The sequence below is a fragment of the Barbus barbus genome (genome assembly GCF_936440315.1).
Source record: "Barbus barbus genome assembly, chromosome: 15".
NCBI lineage: Eukaryota > Metazoa > Chordata > Actinopteri > Cypriniformes > Cyprinidae > Barbus > Barbus barbus.
In genome coordinates, this window is record NC_136743.1 from 18,288,480 (window position 1) to 18,309,418 (window position 20,939).

General features: G+C 38.4%; 1 protein-coding gene across 1 annotated transcript in view; it reads left to right on the top strand.

Annotated features, from left to right (window-relative positions):
• The first annotated feature begins 608 nt into the window (after positions 1–608).
• Positions 609–20,939, top strand: part of LOC306881493 (TGF-beta receptor type-1-like) — a 61,474-nt gene continuing 41,143 nt past the window's right edge. The window contains exon 1 of the mRNA XM_079435633.1: positions 609–767. Coding sequence (XP_079291759.1) covers positions 677–767 — 91 coding nt within the window. The 5' untranslated portion in view covers positions 609–676. The remainder of the gene's footprint in view (positions 768–20,939) is intronic.

Genomic DNA, 20,939 nt, shown 5'->3' on the forward strand with positions numbered 1-20,939 from the left:
AGCCTATTTCAAATAGTTCAATTCCACTCTGACCAACAGGAAAGAGAAGTTTGCTGCAGTGCACTAACTGCATATAATCGCTTCTCATCAATCTCTGCCTTCAGGCTGTGTCTGGCCTGGCTCATTTCATTCTGAGAACATAGTTCTTTCATTTCTGGTCATATAGGAACTCATTATGTTTACTTTCTATTTCCTATTATATGTGTAGGAAGCACAACAGTTGAATGTAAAGCAGCACATGCATCACAAAAAGACGCATTTAGACTGTTTAATGCGCCACAGAGACACCCTAAGTGCATTCATACAGAAAATATAATTGCATGTTTTGATATCATGTAAATGTGGAAATCAAAACCATCTAAGGGCTGGGGGGGGGTTTTGTTTGTTTTTTTTTCAGCTGTGCATCTAAAATTACTGCCAAGAGTATCTCATGATCTCGCTGATCATAAGAACTGCATCTGGGATGATCAGATCAATTTCCAAACAACATTCACAGGACTGATTCGCAGTAGTTTAGAGGCACAGCTGAACTCCCCTGCTGAACTGAGGCAGGGTAACGCGTGAATAATGTGGGCGGGGCATATTTCTCCGCTCTGACCAATCAGAACGCTCTCTTTCTCGAAGAAAAGACCTGTCTACTTGAATGTGTAAGGAAAAAACTGACCAGTCCTAAAGAATGATCACTAGCACGATGGACGTGGGAACATTACTTAACCGCTCGATACTGCTGGCTTTACTCGTATTCACGGTGACCCAGGAGGCGCGAGGTAAGTCGCGGGACTGTAACACTTCATCGTTTCACCGCGCCTACATTTCTTTAAGTTTTATCCGTTTCCGTTTTTTTCAGAATACTTCCTAGGGGTGTTCAAATATGGCGCAGGTCATAGGAAGGTGCGCTGGCATGAGTGTTTAGGGATTTTTGTGCCGTGACATCGGTCACATCCACAACAGTTAGGGAGCGTTTTTCTGAGGGGAGATGGAGTGGCTCGCGCATGCAATCGGAGCACCGCGCGAGGTTTGGATATCGCGACACAGTATTTATTTACCATGCTTCAAAGCTCCTGTTAATTTATAACAACCTCTAGATCAAATGTTCAGTAATATGAAATTGTTGACGAGATTTGCTTTCATTAGCGAGCAGCAGTTTACCTTCAGTCAGTTTCTATTTCACGTCTCTTCCGCACGTGTTTTGTGGTGATAGACGTTTTTCATTATATGACATTTAAAAACTTCCTGTCGACTCATTTATCAATTCTAATGGGTTTAGGGCACAGTCCAGACAGGTTCTTATTAATTTCCGATACGCAAGAGTGACATCAAAGTCTGCATTTCAATGCATCTGCCATCAAGTTATGAGGACTGATAGGAAACCTGTTTTACATGTTTACTTGAGTTGTAATAACAGATCGGACTATTTCTGTACGTTACAAATATCACAGGCTATTCTTAACAGACGATGCAGAACACCAGCTCTGGGATAGCTGATATCTTATATCCATTATTTTTGGTTAAGTAAATGTAATATGATTGAACTTTTATGGATGCAACAGTTTGTTTGATCAGAGGCGTTTCACAACAGTACACACACACACACACACACACACACTAAATTGTTACATCTGTCGTGGATACAAATGACACTACTTGCATTACGTTTAAATCCTTACAGCAATGATTTCGAGCACTACAACATGTCCCATTCAAATGCTTTTTTTGATATATCACGATATAACATGAGGAAGCTTGTAGTTTGTATTTTGACTGGTAAAGCAGCGACATTCCTTCACACAAACAAATGCCTTATATGTTTTTCACTCATTCAGAGCACAAGTTTTTTTGTTGTTGTTTAATGGCATTTCAACACAAGAAAAATAACAATTATTCCTACATTCTTTATCAAGCTAAAGAACAGCTTTATTATTAAAAGGCATTCAGGCATTGTACCTAAATACAAATTAAATTCTTGTTTAATGATATTTTATATAGTGTATTTACATTTTTGAATGTAAAATGTCCCAAAAGCTTAAAGGGTTGAAAATTAGCTAATTTTTACTCACCCTCAAGGCATCCTAGGTGTATATGACTTTCTTCTTTCAGACGAATCCAATCGGAGTTACATTAAAAATTATCCTTGCCCTTCCAAGCTTTAGAATGGGAGTAGGCAGGTGGGGTGGGGGGGGGGGGGGGGGTTATCAACAGTCCAAAAGACGTCAAATAAAGCGCATCCATCCATAATAAAACGTGCCTCACATGGCTCCAGGGGGTGAATAAAGGCCTCCTGTAACATTTTTTGTTAGAAAAATATCCATATTTAAAATGTTATGATGATTGTAAAGCGCTTTGGGTGTACGGCAATGCACAATAAAAGCACTATATAAATGCATTATTCATTCATTCGTTATAAATAGTGCTGGGACGATAAATCGATGCAGAATCGATTCGTGTGAAGAGCGCTTGTGCGTTCGGCTGAGTCATGTAATTTCACCTCAGCTCAGAATGCTTTTATGACGCGTGATTAATGTAAGCACAGTCCACTGTGAACACCCTTGTAATTCGCTTCAAACTTTTTGAATTTTATGAATGATTATTTTAGGTTCAAGTGTGTGTAAGGATTTGGAAACAAGCAGAGTATGGCTGTTTCTAAAGCATGCAGCGCCATCTGCTGTTCAAAGCTAAGCTCAGAATCGATTCCAGAGGAATCGTCAGGCATTGGGAAAATCTCAGAATTGATGCTGAATCATTTCTCAATTCGCGATGCATCGATTTATTTTCCCAGCCCTAGTTATAAGCACTTTTCTCTTACTTCCACTAACTGTTGTAGGCGGAAGCCATTCTGGGTGGATGACGTAGGATGTAGGCCTATGCGCGATTAGTGACAAACACAGAAGCACAGCGGAGAGAGAGCAAAACAAAACGCCAGTCACGAATTAGAAGTACAAAACGAGGATTTGTGAAGAAAAATGTCGGAGGATTTTGATATAAGCCAAGAGGAGACTGGTTTTCTTTTGCTAAAGGAAGTAAACTTTGCTTCCTTTGCTCTTGTAACCAAACTCACAAGACTAGCATATCTCACAGGCTCGTGTGCTGTGCATACATCCTACGTAAGTGTTTATAACGTTTTAAATGTGGATATTTTTCTTACAAAAGCACATTGATTCGCTACAGGAGGCCTTTTCCCACTGGAGCCGTATTGAGGCACGTTTTATTATGGAAGGATGAACTGTATTTAACTACCTTTGGACTGTTGTAAAAAGCCACCCACCTACTCCCATTCTAAAGCTTGGAAGAGCAAGGATAATTTTTAATGTAACTCCGATTAGATTCGTCTGAAAGAAGAAAGTCATATACACCTAGGAAGGTTTGAGGGCGAGTAAATCATGGGCTAATTTTCATTTTTGGGTGAACTAACCCTTTAAAGGTTCATATATGCTTGTGTTACCTGTGTGATGTTGTGTTACTTGTGCATATTATGTCCTTGATTAATGTATTGTGATAGGCAGAGAGGAACCATTCTATATTTACTCCAGTGCTTATCTCCTTTCCCAATCACTGAGCTTCCTCTGACACAAAGATTTATTGTTGATTATACAGTCTGACCCTGAAAGATAATAGTTTTATTTTGTATTCGAGTTATGTGAACTGTGGCTTTGATTTACAGGTAATGTTTGTCCTTCGTCTGAATCTCTATTTCATAGATTTTTTTTTTTTTGTTCTTGTGCAGATTTGCACAGATTTGAAAGTCAAAACAGAAGAAATGGATCTTCATATGTGGTACTATCATCTGGCCGTATAAACAGCAACATTTCAGCTTGATCTAACTGAAAATGGTAAATTCCTACCAAACATATTATTATAATAATAACATCATAAAGGGGATGGACAATATGTTGGTACTATAGAGTTTACTAGCTTATATTAGAGGCCAATGTCATGCTAATTTCCTCTTTTTATGTTTAGATTATGTCTATGTCACATCATCTAACAATAAATTAATCTTTAAGACTCAAATTCAAACAACAGTGTTCAATGCAATCTTTAGCAAATACTGAAATTAATATCTATTTTTCATATTATATTATACTTACTGTGTTGCCCAAATTCACTTGTAGCATTTAAAATGGTTAAATTTAGTGTTTAGTGTTTTATTAAAAATCTATTTTGATAAAGTAGTATAGAATTTGGTGACACTTTAGTTTAGGGACCAGTTAACTAGTTGCTTATTAGCATGCATATTACTAGCATATTAGCTGTTTATTAGTACTTCTAAAGCACATATTAATGCCTTATTCTGTATGACCATATTTTAATCCCTTACCCCATACCTAAACTTAACAACTACCTTACTAACTATTAATACGCAGAAAATTAGGAGTTTATTGAGGTAAAATCATAGTTAATAGTTAGAATTGTTCCCCAAATTAAAGTCTGACCTATAATTTTAATAATGGCCATTTATCAGTTATTGACCGCACAATGGAAATATCATATCGACCAGAATGTGATACTGGTACATATGTGTGCTTATAAAATGTCATGTGCACAAACGCAAATGCAAATCTAAAAAACAAAATAACAATTCCGAAAACATTATAACAAGTAAGAAAACACAATGACAAATCCGAAAACAAAACAAGTCAGAAAACACAACAACAAATAAGACAAACCGGAAGAGGTATAGTTTGAGACAGCGCCATTGGTTTGGGAATAGATTACTCACCGCTGACTGGACGAGACATCTGTCAATCAAGATGTACAGGAAGAACCAGAAGAAGTACAGTAAAGCATCAGTTCCAGTGGCGCAGACGTAGAGCATGTCATCGTGTTTTTTGATGCAATCGACCCGGGTTCTTCAAACTTTTTTCCTCTCCCTTTTCAAATCTCGTATCGCATCGGAAAGGCATTTATTTTCTATAAAAATTAAGGCAATAATCCAAAAGTTGAAAATAAAGTATCGGGTAGGAGTAGGGAGGGCTTTATTGTTCCAATAAGGTGGCATCCGTTTAATAATTTTAATTAAAAATATAATTTACACTCAGTACGTTATTATTGCATACTGTTTTTTTTTTACTACAATACTGAGGTGCAGATAATTGCCACTATTTGCAACAAGTAGTATACATAGCAGGGCTTGACATTAAGCATTATCATGTGGTTGTCATTCGGACAAGTAAATTCGTCATTTACTTGTCCGAGTATAAAAGTTACTTGCCCGGAGAGAAAATTTGTATTTATTTAAATTGAGTTATAAAGATAATTATTTATTGTAATTATAGCAAAAGTGATCATGTAGAAAAGAACTGGGGATAGGATAGATTAAATTAATATTTCCAGTAATGATTATTCAATGTTTATTAGGGGAGTTGATGAAAAGGAAATACTCGACATTGTTAACAACTCTTAAGAATAAATATTCCACTGATTGTAATGATATTGACATGTCGTTAATAAAAAATATTATAGAACATATAGTAAAACCATTTACACACATTTGTAATCAGTCCTTTTTAACTGGAATATTCCCTAGTAATATGAAAACAGCTAAAGTTATTCCTATTTTTAAAAATGGAGATTGTCACTGTTTTTTCCTGTCACTGTTTTACAGACCAATTTCTCTTCTTTCCCAGTTCTCAAAAAATTTTGAGAAAATATTTGTGCACAGGCTTGATAATTTTATAGATAAGCACAAATTATTGAGTGATCATCAGTATGGTTTTAGAACAAACAGGTCGACCTCAACTGGTAGAAGAGATGTCTTCTTCATTGGATAATAATGAATATACTGTGGGGGTGTTCCTAGATTTAAAAAAAGCTTTTGACACTATTGATTAGGGCTGGGCAATAAAACGATAACGATATGTATCGCGATAGACACGTGAACGATATCAATAAAAAATGTGTTCGATAAAACGTTCGATATTTTTTATTCTTCGTCGGAAGAAAACAAAGGTTGCGAAGCAAGTTTGGTTGCATTAACAAAGGCACTCGCTCTCTGGTAACCTAGCAACGTAGGGAGTGACACGCTAACAGCCAATCATGTAACAGTATCATGTTTGGTTGCGCCATATCGTTGTCTCGTGTCTAAGTGCGCACGCGCGGCTGAGAGTGCACGTCTGCAGCCAGACCTGGCTGGATTCCTCTTCATAAGCAGAAAATGAGTGCCGCATAGAGTGAGGAAATTGTAAATAAAAGAGAAAGTCAGCTCGCCAGTATGGCAGTTTTTTGGATATTATAAGTCTGACCGTAGTCAGACCAAATGTCGTCTGCTAATTATGCAAGACCGTCGTCCCCGCCAAGACTGGTAATACCACGAACTTGATGTAACGTTACCACCTTAAAAAAATATCAATAATTATCGATATCGACCGATATGAAACACTGATATCGTGATACAGTTTTCAGCCATATCGCCCAGCCCTACTATTGATTATGGATTATTAATGATGAAACTGGAGAGATATGGTATAAGAGGGAAAGCTTAAAAAAGTTACCTCAATGACAGATATCAATTTGTACAAATTAATAATGTTAAATAAGATTGAATGAAAGTGGTGTTCCACAAGGTTCGGTGCTAGGCCCTAAGTTGTTTGTACTGTACATAAATGATATTTAAGTGTCTAAAGTATTAAAAATGGTTTTGTTTGCTGATGATACTAATTTATATTGTTCTGGGAAAAGTTTGGAACAGCTTCTGAATACAGTGGGAATTGTACAAATCGAATTGAGGGTTTTCAAAAAAATGGTTTGATGATAACAGACTTTCACTGAATTTAAGTAAAACAAAGTTTATAGTATTCAGTAAACGACAAAGTAACAAAGTGAAACTAATGATTAATAATGAGGAAATAGAAAGACTGTACAAAATACATTTTTGGGTGTTATAATTGATCATAAATTATGTTGGAAATCACATATTAATCATGTAAAAACAAAGATGTCCAAATCCATTGCAATATTAAATAGAATAAAACATATTTTGAATGAAAAAACTTTATATATATTGAATTGTGCGCTCATAGTTCCATACATTACTTATTGTGTGGAGGTGTGGGGTCACACATATAAAACTAATTTAAATTAAATATATATGTTACAAAAGAAAGCTATTAGGATTGTTAAAAGGATTGATTATTACGAACCAACAAATTAATTGTTTATTAATTTACATGCATTAAAATTTGTAGATCTAGTTGATTTATATATTTTACAGTTAATGTACAAAGTTTATAATAATTTACTTCCTAATTGTATTCAGAGGCTGTTCAAAATAACAGAAAGTCAGTATAATTTAAGAGGATTTTATATGTTCAAAAAAGTAAGGGCAAGAAGTAATGCAAAAAGTAGGTGTTTATCTGTCAAAGGGGTAAATCTATGGAATAAATGTGATAAGGAAATAAAAGTATGTAATTCACTTTGCCAGTTTAAGAAAATATATAAAAATAAGGTGATAAACAATTGTATGACTTAGTATTAATAAATTGTGCTTGTAAAAATTTGAAGTAATAGCTGGAATGTGTATTTTTATGTTTGTTTTGAATAGAGATCGACCGATATATCGATTTACCGATATTTTTCCCGATATTTAAGCATTTTTTCATAATCGAATATCGGTTTTGTAATATCGGATTCCCCGATAAACACCGCCATCTTGTGGACGTTTTCAGAATTGCGTGCAGGATCGCAATTGCAGCGCATCTGAAGGGAGACGAGACAGCAACGGCGTGCAGGTACTTGATTTGCTGTAGTTAGTAAACTATTTAATATTACAGGCATTAATGCACAAATTAGATGTATTACATAAATGCCTGATATATAGTTTAAATGCAACTTGGCTCTAAGAAATATGATAAATAAGATACTCTGTCAAGCCCTGTCCCTATAAAGATAGGCTATAACTTTGCCTGAAATAACACAGCCATGAATTAGCACATGGTGGAAATAAAAGCGCTGAATTTAATTCTCTCTGTGGTCTATTAGTCTCGTGAAGTCGGAGTCACATAATCCGTCAAGTCCTCTCCCAATAAAGACGTAACTTTGCATGAATTAAATAATACAGCCATGAATGATTGCATGTTGGAAAGAAAAGCATTGAATGTAATTCTCTCTCTGTTGTCTATATGCTAATCATTAGTCTCGTGAAGCCGCTTTCATATTGCAGTTCACTCAGCGGTTGATGCTCAAGAAATGCTCGGCACGGCCACCGCATGTAACTTTTAACAAGATTCACTTTTTTGAAGCACCCTAAATTGTATTAACACTTACTATATAACCATTATTTCGTTTATAAACATCTAAATTAATACAACTCTATGGAAATTAATTATTTATTATCTCCGCGATCGATCGCAGTTTGAGTAGCCTATAGTTCTGTGTAAAGGCATATAAACCGCGCTGTCAGCAGCATAATTTAGAGCATGCCAGTTGAGAAATGCAATAAAATACAATGCTTGTTATATTCCAATATTCCAGAGAATATTATTCCGTGAATTAACATTATCCAGTGAATTATTCTTCACTCTTTATCCTATTAAACAGCTTATAAACCTACTAAAACTGTAGTTAAAAATGAAGTTGATATAACTCCTTTCCTTTATTTTCTCCATTTGAAAACATTAGACTTTCTATGTTAATTTTGCTTACTGCTAATATTAGTGTTGCTGCTAAAGCTTTTTATAAATAAAATGTTTTTTTATTGTTGTAATATGAAGATTAAATTTAACATGACAGGGCTCTAGACTGTGATCAAAATGGTAATTGTTTGCGAGTTAAAATTTGACGTGGTCGCATTTGTACGAGTGCCAGGTCTGCGCTACTCCTAAGCGTCTGCTTCATACAGCGCGCGCTGCCAGCCGCAGCACATTATAGCAGGAGACAGATTTCACTGATCACGTGAAGAGAGGTGCTTTCAGCACGAGCGCTTAGTGGGTAGAGCCTGGTTCATACTCGCCGCGTCAGCACGAGCGTGAAGGTGCGCGTCGCGGATGGAGCGCAACGGATGGATTTGTTTTCAAACTAAAGTAAAAGACCGCTTCTTAAACCAGAGAAGGTGAACATGCTGGTGTTCTTGTAGAAAAAACATGCAAGTCCTGTCAGCTACAGCCAGTTTAGTTTTACTTTTCTTTTTGTTTTCATTTTGAGAAGCTTGTTATCTTTGCTGTTTACCTCAGGTTATGCTATGGAGGCTTTCCTTAATTAAAAAAATATATATATATTAATATTTATTTGCTTCCTCAGAGTTTGCTAAACATTCTGTAATATACTAGGTATATAGTACAGCATGTGGTGTGTCCTATGCCATGCCTCATCTTATTCGTTTTTGTTGATAAATGTTATGTAAGAGTTTGTCATTGTCAACTTACTGTTTTATTGTTGTTGCGCTTTTTAATTAAGAATAACAATGAATCCATCTTTTGTTTTAGTCTTAAAAAGTTAAAGGTGTATAGATATAAGCAAAACAGACAATGATCTTTTCTTGTAAAATGTGACACCAAGATCGCAAATTTGAAAGTAAAAAGTGCACGAAAAAAGGAATTCCTGTTCACAAAATTTAAATCACAAATAATACAGATGAAAAAGAACGAGTTGAATGTTGAAAACTTTCGTTACCATATAACTATAAACTATGATAAAAGTTCATCAGCATGCATTGATTAATCAAATGTTGTAGCAAAAACAAAAAACAAATTGCAACCAAATTATGTGCTCGTGCGCAAAAGTGAGATCAGTGGGAAGAATGTGTCTAGAGCCCTGCGTGAAAGACTGCTAATTCTCAAAACATTTTTTGTTAAGATGACTGAAAGGAGGAAAAACCAAAGTGAAGTATGGACTTACTTCACGCAGTCATTTATTTACTTTATAACAGTAAATAAATATCGGTTCTGCATATCGGTTATCGGGCACATAGACATACAAATAATTGGTATCGGTATCGGTTATAAAAATTCAATATCGGTCGATCACTAGTTTTGAATTATGTTTGTACATTTTGGGAAATGTTTTTGTAATATTGTTTATTTTGTATTATTTAACTTAGTGAAAAGTGTCGCCCATTCAGTTAACTATGTATAAACGGTAGGCATAATAAGCAAGGCTTCTGCAGCCTACACCTTTTTCGGTAACTATGTATTTTTATTTATTTTGTGAAAATTTGTCTGTGAGGACCGGAATAAAATCATTATTATTGATTATTGGTTGATTTAAACATTTAGTTTATTTAGTTAGATTTTTCTTTTTAAATGAAATAATGAACAAAATAATAAAGTGTGATACTATTATATTTTAAAATAAAAAGTTAGTATTAAACACAAATACAATTATTTTATAGTAAACTTAAAAATAAAATGCTAATATTTACTTTTATATATATATATATATATATATATATATATATATATATATATATATATATATATATATGAATTTTCATAATTTTCAAACTTAAATTTTAAATTTTTTAATTAGAGTTCAATTTAATCAGGCAGTTAGTATAATGAGACATTTGGGCTGTTACCAAACAAATGAAATCAGTATTTAAAAAAATAATCTTTGCATTGAAGAGGAAACACAGAAGCTGCATCTGAAGTGGAATATATATATTTACCCACTGTTAATGCATCTCTGAGGGACATTCATTCAGGCACGAAATACCGTCATGTTGCTCAGAGACACAAAACGTGCTGTGGCTGTGTTTGGAGTTATTTTTGTTGGTGAAATAGAGCAAAAACAGGCAATATGGTGTCTAAAACGTAAGTCTCTTAATGTTAACTTCTTGTTTATTGAACTGTTATCATATTTGTAATCATGAGGATTTTTGAAGCAAAGAAAATGGCGCTCGATCTTCGTGTGATATTGTTTGACTATATGAAATGATATAAATACATTTTCTGCCCCCATAGCTTGAATTTTCTTTATTATTGTTATTGTTGTTGAATTTTTCAAGTTACTTGTCCGATTGGGCAAGTAAATCTCTCTTTCACTTGCCCGTCCAAAACATTCACTTGTCCCAGACAAGCGGACAAGTGTTAAGGCCATTGCACACTGAGTCCGAATTTTTCGTCCGAAATTTTCGCACGTTGAAAAATAAATACGACCTCACGTTTTGTCAATCACGTTTGCACACTGCCTCCGAAATTTTCGTCCGTCAAAAAAAAATTCGGATCGGGTTCGATTTTTTTACGTATTTCGCATCCGTATAAAGCATTTTGAGATGCTTTGAGAAGGTGTTTTGACCATTCAGAGCCACCGTACAAGCGAAAGCCAAAATCCAAAATAGTGTCAGACAAATTAATACACTTCGTCTTGCAGCACAGAGCACTTTATGACAAACAAATTGCGGAATACAAAGATACAGAATATAAAGAACTGCTGTAGCCTATTTTTTTATGCCTGGCGCGCACCTTTCCGATGCCGCAGTTCGGTGTGTGTGTGTGTGTGTGTGTCTGTTGGTGTATCCATGTTCAGGATAAATTGGTTCACGGAAATTGGTGGTCTTCTTTTTAATATGTGGATTCAGTATCGCTAGCAAAGTATCAAACTGAGGCACTGACATCCTGAAATAAACTTTGAATCTCTCGGGATAATCCCGCAGCTCTTTGATAAGGAGGTGGAACTCTCCTTCCTCTCTGCGCAATCTAAGGATTGGATGGACCCAATATTTCCTTTTTCTTTTTCTTTTTTTAAAAAGAGAGAGGACAACAAAATCATCCTCACTGCTTGAAGACATTTTGTATAGTTTTGCGAATTTTTTCACAACGGATTAATTAAAACGCATCGGACTCAGTGTGCAAGGTCTCTGTGCGTGACAAATTTTTAATATTGCGAATGCGAAAAAACGCATGCGAAAATTTCGGACTCAGTGTGCAGAGACCTTTAATGTCGAGCCCTGCATAGTATACATTTGTCGTTGTGTTTTCTGACTTTTTATTTTGTTTTCGGATTTGTCATTGTGTTTTCTTACTTGTTAATTGTTGTTGTGTTTTCGGAATTATTTTGTTTTTTAGATTTGCGTTTGTAATTTGTTATTTTGTTTTCAGAATCGTGATTTGTTTTGCACTTCTCGGCCACCGTATGGACCACATTAAATCACACACATCTAAAGATTTGTCTTTATGAGAGACCTGGTTATATAAGCTGCATTCATATCTGCTCTGCAAGATTATGTTCTAACAACACTACATGAATGGGTTTTGATTACTCAAAACCCATAGGCAGTTTGAAACACATGAGGCCACATCGCTGTTCTATGGCTGCTCTGTTGTACCTCAATTATATTTGAGAGCCAGTGAGGTTTTTTTTACTGTTTAAACATTGAATAATACGTTGATGTAAAAAGGCTCCCCTTAATAAAATCCAATCACAAGTGGTCTGAGACCCATGTACCAAGTGTAAATTGTAATGTCAATGCAGATTATTTGTAGTATTAACATGTCTTTTTAGACTTTAGCTTTTGAACTTTCAAAAATAAAATGTTCATGGCAAATGTTCATTTTTCCTCCATATCTGATTTATCTAAATGCGGCTGAGCTGCAGTGGTATTTTTTTCATAATATATATAAGGTCACAAGGGTTATCATTGTTATCAGGGTTCAGTGGGACAGTCTTCATTTTTCTGGGCATTTCAGTATGGTTTTGTCCTTGCCTCCAATAGCACACCTGTGTGGGACAGAACAGTACACAGGCATCAGAGCCAATCACAGACTAATGGTCCGTTTGACTACCAAATGTATCTGGCAGTGTCTGTCATTATACAGTCTGTCTTGCCAGGCCAACTCTCACAAGTCAAGCGCACATCAGAGACTAGTCTTTATTTAAATGTTTACTTTTAACTCCGTTAACTAATAAGATTTCTGAATTTAGAACCCACAGGAATTGAAAGTAGTATGATCCAGAGAAATCCATTAAATAAATAAATCCAGCCTAAAATGCCATGGGAAACATCGTCCAAAACAGCGCATCCATCACCACCAGTCTTTACTTTTTCAAACATAACATTTTAATGCCTTTTCAATTAGTTATGTGAATTGCATGTAAAGTTATTTGAGCACAACTGCATAGATTTTAGTTTTAAATGTGTGTAAATGTAAAAAACGTGTTACTCATTTTCTTTGGATTGTTACTACACCTCCAGAGTTACCAAAATGCTTTTACCATACACAAGATCTAGAGGGTGCAGACAGTACACATATTTTTACTCCAAGTTTATTTTTTATTAATTTTTATTTTTATAAATCCTTATAGTGTATGCAGTTTTTGGTGCCCATACACATTACTTTTGGGATCAGGTCTCAAGTGTAAATAAGACCTTTGAGGCGAATGTGTCTGCCAGTTCTAGGACAGAATTAATTGTAGATGCTAGAATTAGTTGCCTAAACATTAGAATCAGCTGATTTCCATTTGTTTGACACCAGGTAGTGACCAAATCTATGCATGCAACGTGTGTTGAAATTTCACTGTGTGCTTTTGAAATAAAAAATGTCTAGAGATTTGTGTTAACATCTACTGATCATGGCACTGTTTTGTGATGTTACTAGCAGAGTGAACACTTTTTAGTTTAAAAAAAAAGTTATGCCAACATTAGGACAGTTGTAATGAACAGTTTCTATATTTGGCTGAAGATGTTTGTTCTCATAGAAAACTTAACCAAAATGTGGGTCAGCACATGTCTACTTATATTTTCTGAGATTCTTTTTTTAGACTCAAGATTTCTGAGTCAGCCCAAGGAAATCATCTCATGTCCTGTTGATTCAGTAGATTTGACCATTTTTTCCTCTTCTTTTTTTTCCCAAGCCCCTCCCTCTGGGTTAGGAATTCTTTCTTGAGCTAAAGACACACCACAGTTAAAAGATTGAGTAACCTCTATGGACACTGCCACTGATGGACAGATATGAACCTTTGCTATAAGAGAAAGCCATAGAGAGTCGAGGTGGTTTGTGGTTTACAGAGAGATCTGTGCACGCCTGAGCATATTCTCTCATGTGGAAATAGCAGAGGGTCAACGTGAATGTTTACAGAGCTGGTTATTGACTTGTACCGTGCTTCAGACAACAGAAAATAAACTGAAATTGAATTCCCAGAAAACATTTCAGTCAACAAATCAACAGCCAATGATTGTTCTTCAAATCAGACAGCAAACATGCCTGAAGACTAGGGTTACACTGATTTATCGATGTCTCAAAGGCCACTTGACAAGACAAACCAGAATTGGGTTAGGATGTGTTTCAGACTTCTAAGTAGTATTTTTTTCTGTCCATTTTATGATCACAGTCCTCCAATCATTGTTTGTTTTGGTCATGTGGTTGAGGATCGAGTGTCTGTTTGTTGTGGTAATCTGAATTAAGTTTGTGGCGTCAGTGTCTTTCTGAGTGTGACTCACAGCAGGCGACTGGTTTGGACATGGAACCTCGTCTGTGTAATGTTCTCCAAACTTGGCAGCTTAGGATGTCTGACTCCCTCCTCCAGACAAGCTCAATGTGCGTATGACTAAGGAAATGTGTTTAGAGCCAGAGGGCGGCCTTAAACTGTCCTCTGATACAAAGCAAAATTTAGTGTCTGTTCCACCCCTTGAAGAATTTGTAATATCTCAATTAGTCAAAAGTCAGAAAGAGCTTTATTACCAAGTATGTTTACACAAGCAAGGAATTTGACTTGGCGACAGGAGCTTCCAGTGCAGAAGAAAGAACTTAATTAGCACATTATAGCAAAGCATAATAAAACTTTAAATTATTACACACCCTGGCCCTGCTGAAAACAAAATAGCATAAAGGGGCCATGAACTGAAAAATGTAAATTCCTTTAATCTTTTCACATCAGAGGTCAGTGTAATCAATGTTTCCTCTAAGCTGCGCGTGTGCGCGGCCGCACACTTCTTCCACCGCACACACAAAAATGAGTTGGGAAAGCCATTTGATTGTATTCTAGTTAAAATGAAAGAATTGCAATGCTCGGGTAAACCGCTATAGAGCTGGTGCTGCTATAGAGTTAGAACCGGTGAAGGCAGTTTACAGGTTTCATAGAAAGAGAATGGTGGGCACCAAATGAGTCGCTGTAGAAACCGAATACTTCAATGGTTGCGTCGAAATAGCTCAAATCGAGAGCCAACGCAATGTCAAGTGAAATAAAAAACGTCCTCATGTATTAAAGAAGAGTGGCTTGATTAAGTGCTGGAAATAGTGGATTATGGGCACAGAACGGTAACGGTTTGTTTTCTATTCTCTTCTATCAGTTTAAATGCTTAAGTTGTTTTGATATTATGTTAGGCCTATATTATATACCTAATAAACTACTGACCTTGTTTTTTTTTTTTATGGAGTCACTTATGCTCATCAAGGCTGTATTTATTTGATCAAAATACAGGGAAAAAAGTCATATTGTGAACTCTTAGGCTATTGCAATTTCTAATATTGGTTTTCTATTTTAATATATTTTAAAATATAGTGTATTCCTGTGATGCAAAGCTGTATTTTCAACATCATTACTCCAGTCTTCAGTGTCACACGATCCTTCAGAAATGACTCTGATATTCTGATTTATTATCAGTGCTGAAACTGTTGTGCTGCTTAATATTTTTTGGAAACTTTTTTTCTTTGATTCTTTGATTAGACTACTAAAAAGTTAAAAAGAACAGCATTAATTAAAAATATAAATATTTTCTAACAATATAAGTCTTTACTATCACTTTTTATTTAACACATCCTTGCTAAATAAAAGTGTTAATTAAAAAAGAAAAAAGTTACTGACCCCAAACTTTTGAATAGTGTATATTGTGTACACAAAATTTATATTTTGAATAAACACTGTACTTTTTAACTTTTTATTTATCAAAGAATCCTGAAAAATATCACAGGTCCCAAAAAATATTAAGCAGCACAACTTTTTCCAACATTGATTATAAATTAGCATATTAGAATGATTTCTGAAGGATCACGTGACACTGAAAATACTGCTTTGCTTCACAGGAATAAATTATATTTTAAAGTATATTAAAATAGAAAACTGTTATTTTAAATTGCAATAATATTTCACAATAATATTTTGTGAAATATTATTCAGTGTTTTTTATCAAATAAATACAGCCTTGATGAGCCTGAGAAACTTCTTTAAAAAATTTATTGATCACCCAAATTTTTGAACGGCAGTGTATTGTACTGTAAAAATGTTTTCTCAGGTAACGTCTCAGGTTACGTATGTAACCATGGTTCCCTGAGAGGGAACGAGACACTGCGTCCTCTAGAGGTCGCTATGGGGAACTCCATCTACGTGACCCGTGTCTGAAGCATATATACAAAAACACCAAATATTGGCCGGCGACAGCCTATGACGTCACTCCCGGTGCGACCACAGTATAAAAGGGCGCCGGGAAAAAGCGTCATCCGCTTCTTCGTCTGAAGCTGCATCCGAAGCATGGCCTAAAGTCTAGAGGACGCAGTTCGAAGTTCCCTTGAAAGGGAACGTCTCAGGTTACGTATGTAACCATGGTTCCCTGAGAGGGAACGAGACACTGCGTCCTCTAGACTTTAGGCCATGCTTCGGATGCAGCTTCAGACGAAGAAGCGGATGACGCTTTTTCCCGACGTCATAGGCTGTCGCCGGCCAATATTTGGTGTTTTTGTATATATGCTTCAGACACGGGTCACGTAGATGGAGTTCCCCATAGCGACCTCTAGAGGACGCAGTGTCTCGTTCCCTCTCAGGGAACCATGGTTACATAGAGGTCGCTATGGGGAACGATATACCCACGCCGCCATGCTGAGGGGAGTGCATGCCATTCCACAAAGGCAAGCACTAAGCATCAACTCTACCAAAAGGATAAGGGAGTTGTCCCTGGGATGAATTGACGGCTGTCAGTGACATTATCCCCTTCGGCCAAAGGCCTGAGTTGCATACCCCGGAACTCACATGATAGAGGCCGGACCTCCTGGACCCAGGGTAGAGCTCAAGGCTTGGAATCAGAAAAAAGGGATTCCTTTAAGGGGATACGACCAAGCGCTTAAGATAGTAACTAAGCCTGGCCTGTCACCCAGGGGCTACTGCTTGCTCCTACAAGAGCTCGCTGAAGGAACTGTATCAACAGATCCTTGGTAGTAGCCCCTGTTCAAGTAGTATCACTGGGGATACATAGGTAGAGTGGGGCCCAAGGTAAAAACGGGCCTAACCGACTCAAAGAATGGGTACGAAGCCGCAGCGCGTAACCCATACCATACAGGATTTTAGGAAAGACTGCAAAACACTCGGTGTGCGATCTTACCACAGCGTGGCTTTCAGAAAGTGCACAAAGACTAGCGTGCGCACTTATCATAACATGGATTTGTAAACATCGTTCTTTTCAAATGCTCTGGAGAGAGCGGCATGCTCATAGGTAACCCTCTATAAAGAGGGGAACAGTGCCAGCTCGACCAACAAGGAGAGCTCGTGAGGGAGCAGCATGCTCATAGGTGACCCTCTATAATGAGGGGAGCAATGCTAGCTCTACCAAGGCAGAGCTCTGGAGAGCGGAGAACTCAATTCTCAGCATGAGAGGATACTCAGCACATACATAAGTAGAGTGGGGCCCATGGTGAAAACCGGGGCCTGACCGACTCCAAGAATGGTACGAAGCCTCAGCGCGTAACCCATACCATACAGGATTTTAGAAAAGACCGCAAAACACTTGGTGTGCGATCTTACCACAGCGTGGCTTTCAGAAAGTGCACAGAGACTATCGTGCGCACTTACCATAACATGGATTTGCAAATTCTATTCTCCAAATGCTCTGGAGGGAGCAGCATGCTCATAGGTGACCCTCAATATTGAGGGGAGCGATGCTAGCTCTACCAAGGCAGAGCTCTGAAGAGCGGAGAACTCAACTCTCAACATGAGAGGGGACTCAGACGCTCATAAGGGAGTGGCATGCTCAAAAGTGACCCTCTAAGAGAGGGGAGCAATGCTATCTCGACCAGCAAAGAGAGCTCCTGAGGGAGCAGCATGCTCACAGGCGACCCTCTAAAATGAGGGGAGCAATGCTAGCTCTACCAAGACAGAGAGGATACTCAGCACATATATATAAGTAGAGTGGGGCCCAAAGTGAAAAACGGGCCTAACCGACTCAAAAAATGGGCACGAAGCCTCAGCGCGTAACCCATACCATACAGGATTTTAGAAAAGACCGCAAAACACTCGGTGTGCGATCTTACCACAGCGTGGTTTTAGAAAAGTGCACAGAGACTAGCGTGCGCACTTACCAAATATGGATTTTAGAAACCGTATTGTCAGATGCTCTCTGGAGGGAGCAGCATGTTCATAGATGACCCTCTAAAATGGGGGGAGCAATGCTAACTCTACCAAGAAAAAGCTCTGGAGAGCGGAGAACTTAACTCTCAACATGAGAGGGAACTCAGACGCTCAGAAGGGAGCGACACGCTCATAAATGACCCTCTAAATAAGGGGAGCGATGCCAACTCAGCCAACAAAGAGAGCTCAAAAAGGGAGCAACATGCTCATAAATAACCCTCTAAAGTGAGGAGAGCAATGCTAGCTCGACCAACTATGAGAGCAACCTGACAAGGAGGCCTAAAGAAAGGCCTGACGTGCTGAGGTTTCTGAATAACAGAGCTCTGGGAACGGAGACTCGACTCTTAAATGAGAGGAAACTCGGACGCTCAGCAGGGAGCGGCATGCTCATAGGCAACCCTCTATAGTGAGGGGAGCAATGCCAGCTCGACTAACAGGGTAGAGCTCGGAAGGGTACAGCAGCAACGAGGAGCAGGTTGTTAAGTAACAAAGCTCTGGGAGCGGAACTCTACTTACAGCAAAAGAGGGAACTCACACGCTCATACGAGAGCAGTATACTCAAGGTGACCCTCAACAGTGAGGGGAGCAAAAACTAGCTCTACCATGATAAAGCTCTAGAGAGCGGAGAATCTACTCTCAGCATGAGAGCTCAGACACTCAGGAGGGAGCGGCATGCTCATAAATAACCCTCCACATTCTAGGCGAGGGGAGCAAAGCCAGCTCGACCTACAAACAGAGGGATACCTAACAACCTGAACAAGCTGCTGGAAATAGTATCAGGGTAATAGGTAGCTGAACAGAAGGCAACAAGGGCTCAGGGAAACTGCTACTTAAAACCCTAATAAGGGTGGGCAGTTCTAAGCTAAACCTCTATGCACCTATCATGGCCTCGTTTGAAGAACAAAAGGGCCAGACTTAGAAAATGCTGCTCCTCAGAGCCAAAGCATTGTAATAAAGTCACTCAGCACCACACCTGATACCAGCCTGCTTTAGTACTGGAAGAAAGGTAGTTCGAATGGTATAAAACACACATACCAGCGAATCTGATAAAAATTGGATCGTACTCACCCATTCATGGATCCCGCGCAGAAGAACAGTCCAGTGTAGGGGCTGAAATAAGGGCGCAGGAGGTGCTCACCTAACCTCGGTCAGGTGGTAGAAAACTGAGGTTGCAGGGGAATTAGAGAGAGGAAGATGAGGGCTTTAGATGTACAGGCCCCCTGAGGGAAGGAGAGATGTTCAACTCTTACCCTGGCCTGGGCGAGAGCGTTGTCCGGACCACCTCCCTCAGGTCTTGCTACCTCTCTTTGACCCGCGCCACCCTTGAAGCCCTACCCGCAGGCGGGGAAGGGCGCGAGTCGCGACACTAGCCTTCTGTGCCCATCTCTGATCCTCAGATCGGGATGGGCCAGGACCCCTGCGCTGTTTGGGCTCAAACCTGGACCTTCTCGTTTAAATTAAGGTTTTAAAAGCCGCTGAACACGCCTTCGCCTCCCTAAACTTTTGAACCACCGACTCGACGGAGGTACCAAAAAGTACAGAAGGCGAAACCGGAGCATTGAGAAGAAAGCCCTTCTCTCTCTTCCCAATATCTGCCAGGTTCACCCACAGATGTCTCTCCGTTACCACCCTGGCCGCCATAGAACTGCCCATAGCAGAGGCAGCCTGCTTAGTGGCTCAAAGAGCTAAATTGGCGGTGCGGCACAGCTCAGCAACCTCGTCAGGTATATATTTTTTTTACAAACCTTTTATACCTTTTTTACAAACCTTTTATCCAGGTCTTTCAACAGATCAGCCTGGTATGCCTGAAACACTGCCATAGTGTGTAATGCGGCGACAGCCTGACCTGCTGCTGCATATGCATTGCCATTCCAGCGTTTTTTTTTTCTTCTTAGATGACGTCAGCGAAATCGCGTCATTGTCATCCAACAGCTCGCCCTCGCTCGCGACTGACGAGCGCAAGAAGGAAAACCCCTTCTATAACTCATTGGCGAGAACCACCTGCAAACCCCATGAGCTCATTTTCCTCCGTGCTTCAGCAGCGAAGGGTCCTGAACCGCAGGAAGCAGACGGCTGCCCCTCTTTCCTCGTAAAGAGAGACAGACGAGAGCAGAGCTTTAGAAAAACGCTCGCAGTATGCGCAGCGCGCAAACAAAAGACGCAAAGATCATGTGAGTCATCAAGCATCAGATAACGTGGATACGGATGCACACATCTCTTAACGCCTTGCTAGTGCTCGCATTACAAAAGTAAACCATACTTATCTCATAAGATGCGCGCTTCAAACAAAACAGTCATTGAAGACGAAGAAGAGGATGACGCTTTTTCCCGGCGCCCTTTTATACTGTGGTCGCACCGGGAGTGACGTCATAGGCTGTCGCCGGCCAATATTTGGTGTTTTTGTATATATGCTTCAGACACGGGTCACGTAGATGGAGTTCCCCATAGCGACCTCTAGAGGACGCAGTTCGAAGTTCCCTTGAAAGGGAACCTAAAATGTACATCATTTAGTTACATCAGGGGTCAAATCAAATATAAATAGCTTTTTTTGTGTGCGCGATGTACAGGTCTGGTATAAAGAAAGTTTGTGCTCAAGTGGCCGAAATGTCCACCCAATAGAGAAAAGTTTGGCTCGGCAAGAAAAAAAATTAGAGGGAACATTGAGTGTAATATAAAAA